Genomic DNA, 12,206 nt, shown 5'->3' with positions numbered 1-12,206 from the left:
GCTTTAATCTGAACAAGTTCTCCCCAAAAGAAAATCTCTCACGAACTATGCCCGAGCTTCTTTGTCCGCACCGGAAACATGGCCTCCTACTGCTCATTCCAGCCCCCGATTCATGGCCCCCTGCTAAGACAAAGGGGCCAGCAAAAAAGGTCTTGTGCCAAATTGACTCGCCCCTAATTTTTATGCTAATCCTCAATTTTTTATACCAGACAGTCCCCACGTTTGATATAAAAAGAGATATTAAATAAATAAATACAGGGAGACCCAGATAATCTGTTGATAAAGACGTCTTATCCTTTTGACAAGTGGAGATGTCTGCCGACGGCTTTGCATATTTGCGTGTTCAAAATGCTCACAACAACCGATCATCAGTGTCTTCATTAGAAATTATTATTATTATTTTTTTTTTTTTCACTACAACATGCTGCCATCCTTTTTCCTAGGTTCTATCAGATACAAGCAATACAACATTCTGACACCAGCTGCAAGAGTAATTAGTGTTTCCTCCATATTTCCTATTTCAGTCGACAGTATGGTTTACCTCAAATGAATACTTATAATGAAGAAAAAGATTCCTCGCATATCCAAGTTTATGTAACTACTGTCACAGTCTATGTGAACAGTGGCGAGAGATAGAATAGAAAAAGTGGGATTAACAGTTTTCTCTCAAGTCACTGAGGTCATAAAATATGAACAATGTAGCTCTGTAATGTAAATGTTTTACTTTTATACTTTAATACTACAGCTATAACGTGGGCACGTGTCCCCAGCCTCTTTATATTGTTTCATTAATCCTCTTTAATACCCAGACAATGATTAATTGTGGAAAATAAGACGGTGGCAACAGGTCTGGATTAAGTGTTTTGAAGGAAAATTGCAATTTGAAATGACAAGGTTTTAATTCATGCCAGGAAACATTTATTTTTTGCTATAAAAAAAAAAAAAAAAAAAAAAAAAAAAAACAGGCACAAGCCACAAGTTAATATTAAAATATCCAGGGTTCATTTATTTATTTATTTTACGTGTGGCCCTTGGAATCGAGATGTTGATTCTCAAATATAGTTTAATTGAATACTACTTGTAAAAATAAAAATATAAACAGGGTCCTGCCTGGGTCTGTCAGAGTAATTGACTTACTCAAACTCTGCAGGCCAAATAATAAGAATCACTCGAAGAGTTTAGAAACCAAATTGGAACCTCGAAAACACATTTCATTAGTGATGTTGTTGTTCCTCAGTGGTTGTAAGATCTCAAATAGCAGCAGTCGAAGAACATTATTTCTATTTTACTCAGCCAACATCTGGAGAAGCAGACAGGTCCACAAGTCAAACCACAAACCCCCACAGACAGACAGCAATGTTTTTAACCTGACCGTGTGCTCACTGCCTGCTCAATTTCATAACCGTTTCCCCTGTTTTGAAAATCTAGGGCTCTCATGGGGGGGTTGAGGGCAGAGGTTTGGATGATAATGTTCATATTACAACACATATACCAGAAGGAGAAGTGGGAGATACATTGAGAGGATCATAGCTTCAATGTGTCAAGTTCTATCATACTAATATGTAACAATTGAAGACTTCAGCCAAATTAACTGTGCACTCATTACTAATGGCCAAACTGTATCATTGGTAGAACAAAAAAAAATTAGGGCTGTCAAATTGTGTTAATTTCGATTAATTAATCACAAAAGAATCGCACTTCTATAATGCCCTTTGACCCGGTGCAAAAGTGGTGCACAGCTGCACCTGTAGCTTGCAGACACGGCCCGCACGGGTAACAGGGAGAAAAGTAAAGAGAGAAGCAGGGGAAAGGGGCCGAGGGCTCTATGGACGGTTTATGGGATGCTTCGGGCAAATAAGCATGAAGGTAGGAATACATTTATTCTCCGCAGTGTATGCATTATTGATTTAGTGGGTGCAACAATGTAGGTTCAAAACAGTATCTCTTAATCTTCCTCCGTGGGTCTCAATTTTGTTTGCTAGCTGTCTCATCTCCCGCATAAACGGACACCCGCCCCGTGTGTGTGTGTGTCAATATGTTTGCCTACGAGTACGACGATGGTGAATGAATCGGCATAGGCTATGCGCATCTGTGGCAGTGCAGCGCTGTCTGTTGTGGGAGATGGAAAGTCGTCATTTAGCCTGCTTGTTTTTTTGAGAAAATTCGGCGCTAGTTCCTAATTTTATTTCATGTAGAAACCTGGCAGAGGGGAGGAGACAGAGGTTACGAGAGACGGAGAGCGAGAGAGAGAAAAACAAACTGTAGCAGGCTATACAGCTGTTTATAAACAGGTATAAAAGTGTCATTAAAGTATGCGATTAATTTAGATGAATTAATTCCAGAGCCTGTAATTAATTAGATTAATTTTTTTAATTTTTTTAAAATTTAACATGTGCACGCACACACTCATTCTGAGGACATTCTCAACTTTAGCATTGGTTCCTGTAAAATGTCTAAACAGTAGATAACAGAGTAGGAGTTTCCAATTTTATTTTTCATAAATTTCTCTCAATTAATTTTTCCAATTCACCCCTTTACTTACTTGTCTAAACACCAGATGCCTGAGACACTGTGCAGATTTCTGACTAGGATGATCAATGATTAATGTATTGAGTGCATTTTGAAACTTTACAAAGTGTTTCACAACAGGATCAAAGGAAGATATCATTAACAGGGAAGTGATGGCTCAAAAAAGTGGTCTGAATGTATGATTCTCACACTCTTCCTTTATAAATACCAGCTGCATACACATTGTCTTTTACCATCTGGCCCAAAGAGTATTGAATATAAATAAGTCTTTTTAAAGGAACCTAAATATTTTATCTTAATATGAGTCTCTCTCTATCTACAGATATTATTCATCAAAAGGTAAAAGGCAAATGTCCCTCTGTGGAGTCATATCCGCCTCATGTACAGTAAAACAGACACAGTTATGCTCTGCAGAGCACAGCCTCTGCGATTCCTTCTGCATTATTTTTCAATCATCTTTACCAGAAATGTAAATCTTATTAATGCCAGACCGTAGCGCTATTGCAATGGTTCACTTAAAAAAGCTACACATACAAATTAAACTGTTCATTTCATATTAACTAGCAGCCGTAACCTCTTTCTCACAAACAAACCTTTAACTCTCAAGGGACTTCAAAACAGCAGACAACACACGGCTTCCTGAGCTCACACAGAAAACAGAAAACTACAGTACTAACACTGTATGTTTATTAGAAATAAGTCAAGCAACAAGGCCTCTGTCATGTTTAACATCTAGAAACTTTAACATCATAAAAATGCGAGGTCTAGGGTTAAAGAGATGCTACATGTATTTTATATTCATGACTTTTATTTAATGTAATTTGACTTTAATCATATATGTGAAATAATAAATGAAAAATATGAGAATTTATGTCTGTAACTTTGTAAGAGAAGTGAAATTATTCTAAGGAAATTTCCCATAACTGAATGAACAAACTTTCTTCACAGGAAAACTGGATCCCTTGAACACTGTTTAAAGTAAGAAAGCTTCCTGAAAATTACTGTTTCACTCTTGTTGTTTACAACAGCAGGGCCCACAGTTTTTTTATAAACATGTTGTAGTCTTACATTTGGTCCCAGGTGCCTCAAAATAATTGATTATGATAGAATCACTCGATACAATAATGAAATAATTACACATAGAGTAAATACTTTTTGTAAATTAACTGCAATTTGTTTATTCACTTTAAGTCGAGTCATAGTGGTCTATGACCAAGCAATCAATGAATAAAAACACAGGAAGTTTAAAGCTCCTTAACTCCTGCCACCACAACTGTCAACACTACAATGCAACTGCCTATCCAGCCAGCTCCTTGACATAAATAAATCATGCCCTTACATTCAATGCTAGCAAAAGACGTGCCCTATCAAGACCATTTACAACTGGTTATTTTTATTTTGACATATTTTTATTAAATTATTAAAAATATGTTTCACTTGTTTAGCCTATTTCTATTCTCCCTGTTTTCAGTTCAATTAGGCCTTTGTTTAAAGTCCAAAGTCATGGTGTTTTTAGAAAAAAACCTTGTTAAAAGTAAAATAAATGCATAATGTTCTTAAATCAATGATTAACTGTCTTTAATAATCGTGATAACACAATGTGATTACTCAAAAAAATCATGATTATGATTTTTTCATAATCGAGCAGCCCTACCTTCTTCCATCGTTTAGATCAATCAGAAACAATTAAAGTATTAAACAGGTAGGCCTAGTCATTATTAGTATTTTGACTTCATATCTACAGGTTGTTTATTGTGATTTCATAAGCGTCAGTGAGCTCCATGGTAATGCAGTGATTGACAGGCTGACTGAAATGCTCTTGAGCTGGACAGAAACTCCCCTCTCCCAACCCAACACCACTCTTAAAATACACAAACCGTTTGCCTTTACTGTCGCGACCCCAAAAAAAGTCGGTCGCGTACTGACCCCCCAAAGGCCCATTCTGAGCCAGGAAAAACCCTGGACACATGTGGACAGTTTGGACCTTGCCTGATCAGGCTGCAAAAACAGTGAACTCTAACTTTGAGACATACTTTTCCTATTAAAGATAAAGTACATTAGTAGAGAGAAAAAATAAATACTGTTCTTGACTAATACTAATAATAAAAGACATGTTGGTCTAAAGGCCAGGACACACCAGTCCAACTACCCGAAAATGGAGACTGCCGGTTCAGGGAGCTCCAGTCTTCCCGTCGCGGCCGAAAAAGTGCAAAGAACACACCAAACCGACTGCTGACTTTCCTTACGCTCTGCGCTTGTGCGGGACGTAATGTCTCCATAACAGCAGGCGGCGCTAATCTGTATTGTGGCCCGAAAAAATACGGAAGCCGGAAATGATGGGACGGCTCTCTATAAACATAGATAGAAATACGTATCTATATTTATGGACCATAAAGAGCACCATTTTTAACAGAGAGTGTCGAGCATGGTGTCGAGCAGTCAACAAGGGTTGATGCATGTGAGTACTCGCTGAACGAAACAAACAAACACATTAAAACGATGGCTAACTGTTGTTAGCTGTTTGTGCTACCTGCCTCACTTCCGGGCTTCACTGATTCGCTAGCCCTCCACAAATCAAATTGCTCCAACTGAAAGACTGCCCGCCGCCGATTGAACGTTCAATCGGCTCAAAAGAAGCCCGACGACATCTACGACGACCGATTTCACGGCACACACCAAACAGATTTGTGTCCCCGCCCCCTCCCGACTCTACGACGGCGATTATCGGGCCGGTGTGTCCTGGCCTTAAGGAGGCCAGTCAGATCTCAGTCTCTAAGTGACGGTGTAAAAGTTTCAATTGCAATTTCTCGACATTAGTGATTTAGTTTTTCCTGGGTTATTACCTTCGGATTGGTTGGGTTCTCCCATCCCTTTGTAAGGGTTGAACTTGGGCTTGGGTGCAACCACGGGGGCACACTTCTTTGGCGTCTGCTGCTGGGAGATGGAGATGCTGGCACTACCCAAAGACGGAGTAGTCTCCATCCTGGCAGCCACTTGGCCCGTATGGTCGTTATTGTTCTCTGGGTTCCACATAGTTCTGTGAAGGAAAGATGAAACTTATTAAAACAGTGAATTCAGAACAGGGACGTAACATAATTTGGGGGCTCGTCCGGGATAGATTTGGTAATAAATACGTAACATAACCCACTCTTTAGGGCTTAGGAGAAAACTATTTAAACGATACGATGGATCACAATATGCTGAAGCAATGGAAATGGTGGTTTGTCACAATTTGCACATGAGGAAAAAAAATCACAGTAGTTACATCTGTGTAAGATTCATGTATTGGCTTTTTATGACGACAGTGTACCCAACTTATTTTGGTTACTTCCAGCAGGAAAATGCACCATGTCACAAAGCTCAAATCATCTCAAACTGGTGGGCGAAACATAGATAAGGGATGACATTTACACATCAAGATGCAGCCAATATTGATAGCTAATCAATACAATGACTTTGATTAGCATTTTCTATTTCAATTGGGGAATTGTATGGCCTTCATTTAGTTACAGTGAGAACAACACTACAACAGTAAAATAACATGCTGTGGCTGAGGACACAAACATCCAGTATTTCACCATCGCATTCTGAAATCACTTGAAATATTTGAACTATTTATACGCTGCGCATTTTCCCCATCCTTCTTTTTGTTGGTGTTTGTTGTGCTGTGTTGTGATGTTTTCTTGTTTTGTATTATCCTCAGTCTGACTGATACAGGGTTTACATTCTTTCTCTGGAGCACAGTGGAAAAGCCCACGCACAATCATCTTTTAATATCTGCTCAAATCCCTGCTCCTCCTGCCTTCTGAATGGTTCTTACTTTTGATATTTTTTCCCCCCCTGTTCTTAATGCTACGATTCAGAGACGCGCTGGTGTCTCACACCCACCTGTCCTTTCAATGCAAATGCTTTCATTTTATCAATGCTCAAACGGCTAACAAAATAAAAGATGAATTAAAAAGGAGGTAAAAAAAAGAAGAAATTATCTAAGCATGTGTGAGTAAGACTCAATACACAACGTGTTGGATGGAGCATGTCTGTTTCAGTATGTGGCTTTGATGATGGCAAATCATTCAGAGTGGGGGTGTCATTTTATGCATACTGGGCCCTAAAGCGCACCTTTATACCAATACAATCAGTTTGTTTGATATCAAAAATTTAATTTCTTCAAAAGAAGTGTATAATTTGCCATTTTACGATGACTTCGCATATAAAATCAATCTAGTGATTAATAGATTATTAATAGATAATGTGAAAAAGACTTCTAACTTGTTCCTCCATTTTTAACTATAAATTACCATATGCAATAATTTTTCTGAACTGACTTCAATCAAAATCAAATCAGAAATATATAGAAGAAATTATCCTTTCAACAATAGTTGACAGGGTTGTATCCTTTATGAAGAGTAACCACACAGAGAAGAAATGTTGCTGTGGAGTTATGGAAGTTTCTCCGATTGGATTTTGATCAACACAATCCTCTCCATTGTGTTGAGGTGGAGGCAGCACTCTCAGGGACATATCTCAAAACCTAAAACCAGTATTGCTTTATCAGAAACCACAAGGGCTGCGTATGTTTTTTATTTTATTTTGATGTGCAAAACTTTGAGTATGTTAAAGGTTAAGGCTGGTGGTATTCAATATTTTTTCTTATCGTCAACAAATCCCTTTAAGTACGACAATGAATTAGGGCCACTGTGAACCAGTGGACAGGGGTATATTTTAGAGGGAGAAAGAAACTTGAAATATTTGACGTAAATTGGATATTCTCATTCATTTTACAGAGATGTACTTTGACAATGGATTTACAGGAAGTTCCTGATGCACAAAGTTATCACTTCATCCAAATAATTAGTGCGGTGTTTTCTACTGATTGACCCAGTTTGTGACAAATTTCTCTTTGATGTCCAGTCGCATATTATACGATTGTGTGCATCATGTGGACATATGTTGTGTTTTGGACAACGATGGAGCTCTATGGCACAGAGGAATAAGATATATCAAGCTCTGGATACACAGACAAAACATGTTAATGGGATCAATTCAATGTTGGCTTTGGTCTTTTCATGGAATTTGTTGAAAGGGGGATTACGGGATTTATCCTTTAAGACAACAGTCAGGAGACGGAAGGTGAAAAGACACTCAGTGGTGGAGTACATGTATGTCAGCATTCAAACAGTGTCTCCATTTCTCTCCCAGGGCTGGCAGTCATACACTGTCAACTGTTCCCAGGGCATCAAATGGATTATGTTTTTGAAAGCACCAGTGTATTTTAACAGATCCTGACAATTCATGGCACCACCTTTTGACATCACGTGAGACATATGCCAAAACAAAGAATACTGAACTCCGAATTCAAGGGAGAATGGACCGCACAGATGTATAACTACTTCCAGGAAGCTTGGGAGAACGTTTACTTAGGAGTTTGACATTCAACTTCCACAAAGAGACATTTAGGCCTCCTAAAACATGTATTATTGCATTTTGTTTTTTATTGAGCATGTTGGTCAAGTCAAGGACATTGAAAAAGCTAAATAAATGTATTAAAGTTCTACTTTCAAAATGTTAATGAAATGACAATACAAACGAGTCATGTTCAAATGACTGGTGGTTCACAGAGGAATCCAGGATAAGGTGATTGCAACTATTCACAATTTCTGCAGTGCCATCATGACATGATTTTACTTGTCAACCCCTTTTATCAAGAAATCTGAACAGGAAATCCAGCAGAACACCCACACTGGAGAATTTATTTTCTCCCAAAGCTCCTGTAGGTAACACAGTGCTAACTGTTGTGATTCATATCAAATTATGTGGATTATGTGGTTCTACCAATACCACCAGAGAGTTACACTATATATGCTCATGTCACTGATTTCCTGTTTGATTACCGAATACAATACTGGTTTGGAATATTACCTTTCATTCCTTACAATGAACAACCTATTTTCTGGTGTAAGGGCAACTTCCATCTGTACATCATCAATAGTTCCTTATGAAAAGGTATTCTTTAGATGTGTACACAATGTACTACTTTTTCTTTTCTTTTACATGTAAGACCCACTGAAGGCATTGTAGTTTTCACTTTCTCTGTGGCTTTCAAAGATCTAACCATAACTGTAACATATCAGATTTAGAACATAGTATGGAGCACATGACAGATCATTGAATCCCTACAGGCAAGTAAAGATTTTGAATGTCTTCATGCATATGTTTTGTTATTTAACATGGTGGGAGACTACTGTAGCATGCAACAGTAACAGGGGATTCCTAGGACAAGTCATCAGACTATCACAGGCAGACGAACACATTCACAACTTAGGAGTTTCCATTTCATCCTGTTTGTCTTGGAGGAGTGTGGCAGGAAACCAGAGCTCCCAGTGACAACCCACACAAACACAACATAAGCAGCACATACCATATGTGCAGAAGGTATGAACTTTTATGTCAAAATATTGTGACTCAACAAATGTGTGCCTACTGTATTTGCGACACACATCTCAGGCCTTTTTCCCCCGAGCTGGTGCAGAGTAACACTGGATGAAGTGATCATGACATGCTTTTTTTATTTATTCAACTTTGTCTTGGTGTTCTGTGATCTACTTATACTTAATAAACTAAATAATGCATTTGCTCACTGCTCTTCTGTATCAGCTATGATGTGTTCTGTGATACAAAACTACAAGTCGCCCCCTCATGCACACACACAAACACACATTGAGTGAACACACCACAAAAAGACTCGCACAAAAACATGCACACATCATACACACAATACAGGGCTATAAGTGAGGCGTAGGTCGAAAGTACAAACACGCAGTCACAAAAAAAGGCTGCATCCGTATTGAAGCCCCCGTGAAAGGAAAGTCAATTGTGATTGTCGGGCAGTAACAAGATGAGTCACAAAGCTGTGACACCATGTTTTACTGTTTTCTTTATGGGGGCACGGCAGCAGTCGGGCTGTCTTCTCACAGCTGTTCCCCTGCACTTTTACAGCTGTCATTGAGGAACTGCTGCAGGTGTTTCACTGCATTAATCTTTCATATCCACCAAGGAAACTATCAAACAAAAACGATCCAAAGAGGACCACAGAGAGTACAGAATTCTAAAAGAAAAATGGCAGGGTTCAGAGATTTCTTTTGTGTGTGTGAGGGAGGGTGGGGGGGAGCATGACATGCTTTCCAACAAATCTTCTTTGTGGAAACCTGAATGGTATATTGAAAACGAACACAGCATTGCAAGGGCGGGTTTTTTGGATTTAAAATTCTGTAGTGCTTCCAATCTTTCTTTATTTTGCCGTTTATACATTGACAATAGAAAAAAGATCGATGGGTGACTGACTCCCGTTACAACAGTAGGCTCAAGTGGAATTTACTCAAAATAAGCTGCAGTGTCCACTTTCATAGTGCTAAAGCGACATGTGTGTGCAGCAGTGTGACCCCGGAATTCCACTGGCTGCGGGTGCGTTGTCCAACGGTTTTGCTTCGTGCGCCCACGTCCGTCAACACCCACCGGCTCCGTTTTCAAAGCAGGCAAGGCCAGCTCAGCTGAACAGCTGGAGTCACGAGACCGTGGAGTTCACGCAGTAATAAAAGTGATGGCGATCGTTCTTGATAATTCCTATATGGTATTCAGTGGCGTCTTTGCATTAGGGGCCCCACCAGAGGGCGCTGCCGTGCAGGGCAGGATTATAAACTTAAGTTTTTCTGTGTCAAAAATGTAATTGAGCATAAGTTAATAATAAATTCATTGTTAATAATTAATTAAATGTCCGCAGTTTTAATTTGATGGACGCAAGTGTCTTACTTTTTGTAGTGTAGTAGTTGTGTGTGAAATAGTTTGTTGCTCCGTCTCGTCTGTTCCGCTCGGTGGGGCCCAGCCGAGATGGCCCTGTGCAGTCTAGCGGACTGGGGGAGCTGCTGCGCCAGCATGCGCGTGCGCAGCGCCCACTTTAGGTTCGGCAGTGGGGCCAGAAGTTTAGGGACCCAGAGCGCTTCTCATTGGCTGATTTGTAGAAAGGGCGGGGTTTACGGCGGGAGCTGCTCAGACCTTGCTAGCTCGGCTAACGTAGTAATACAGTAATAACAAATTGACGTTTCATTCATTCATTAAATGATGATGAATCGTGTTGAGTATCTACTGTGTTGTATCTATTAGTGTTGTCTACTGTGCGATTTAGCACTTTACCACTTGAACAGAAGTTGGATATAAAACATTTGGGACCACATCGCCCAACGGATTTAAACATTATTCAAGAGGGAAAGGACAAGACTAGATCGTTCAACCATGGTTTAAGCGGGAAAACTTGGCTTACCGGGAGCTCGTCTACGTCATTTCTGTTCAAGAAGTGATCCTCATTGGTGAGTCTAATTTATAATAATTTTTATTCTAAGTGGAATTTATAATGTAGTTTACATATTATTGTTTGAATTAGAAATTTCTGCATGCGTAACTGGCGATACGTGTGTGTGTGTGTGTGTGTGGGGGGGGGGGCACAACCTCACGTGGGCTCCCCGAGGGAGCTGTTCACCTGTCTGTGGTGGTGAAATGGCTCTTTGGCTGTGGTATATTGTGAGTGGTGGCTTTGTATATTGATTGCTGTGTATAGGGTGTGCGGCGTTGAGTTTTTATTGTTGCCACGTTGTTGTTTTGATCTTGAGTTTTTGATATTGTGAGATCTTGAACACTGCCATTTGGTGGTGCTATTGATATAATAGCCTAATATATGTTGTCAGATTCGCGTTTGAGTGATGGCATTATTCAGCTGCAATTTTGGTCCCCTCTGTCACTTGCTACTTTGTTTTTATTGTGATGGTAGTAATATGTGGTATTTCTGGATTGCGTTATAAGATTTTCCTGCATGGCCCCACCAGAGTTTCCAAACTGAGTTTTCCAGAGTTGCCACTGATGGTATTTACAAAACAACGAACGCACGGAAGGTTATTGTTCCCATCCGAACAAGTATAAGAACAGTTTTGGGAATGTTACCTGCATTGAACACCGAGTGTCTTATTTTGAAAATTAACCAGAGTTTTTATTGTTTTGTCGGCGTCCGTGTTCCTGTCTATATCGATGTGTTCTGTGTTAAATTGATGTGGTGAGCACCGGCATCCAGCAAAAATAGAAGCAGTGCGTATTTCACCGGGCAGCTGGAGCAGCAGCAGAGCAGAGAGACGGTGCAGCGGAGCTAGTGGACGCTCACGCACTGACTAAAGTAAAACCATGACAGCTCCGCTGCCGTGCTGGAGCGGAGAAGGACCGGACAGGCAGCCGGTTGAATTAGGCCATGACTATTTTTTTTATATACAGGTCCTTCTCATATAATTAGCATATTGTGATAAAGTTCAATATTTTCTGTAATGTACTGATAAACATTAGATTTTCATATATTTTAGATTCATTACACACAACTGAAGTAGTTCAAGCCTTTTATTGTTTTAATATTGATGATTTTGGCAAAAAAGTAAAGAAAAACCAAAAATCCCTATCTCAAAAAATTAGCATATTTCATCCGACCAATAAAAGAAAAGTCTTTTTAATACAAAAAAGTCAACCTTCAAATAATTATGTTCAGTTATGCACTCAATACTTGGTCGGGAATCCTTTCGCAGAAATGACTGCTTCAATGCGGCGTGGCATGGAGGCAATCAGCCTGTGGCACTGCTGAGGTGTTATGG

The 12,206-nt window shown here is 39.5% G+C and overlaps 1 protein-coding gene across 1 annotated transcript in view; it reads right to left on the bottom strand.

The window, feature by feature from the left end:
• lpp (LIM domain containing preferred translocation partner in lipoma) overlaps positions 1 to 12,206 on the bottom strand; it is a 157,928-nt gene that overhangs the window by 95,748 nt on the left and 49,974 nt on the right. Inside the window, exon 4 of the mRNA XM_080032954.1 lies at positions 5,373 to 5,566. Coding sequence (XP_079889080.1) covers positions 5,373 to 5,562 — 190 coding nt within the window. The 5' untranslated portion in view covers positions 5,563 to 5,566. The remainder of the gene's footprint in view (positions 1 to 5,372; positions 5,567 to 12,206) is intronic.

This window comes from Ammodytes marinus, assembly GCF_949987685.1.
Source record: "Ammodytes marinus genome assembly, chromosome: 8".
NCBI lineage: Eukaryota > Metazoa > Chordata > Actinopteri > Uranoscopiformes > Ammodytidae > Ammodytes > Ammodytes marinus.
The sequence above is the reverse complement of the archived record's forward strand: the minus strand, read 5'-3'. Positions and strand labels throughout refer to the sequence as shown.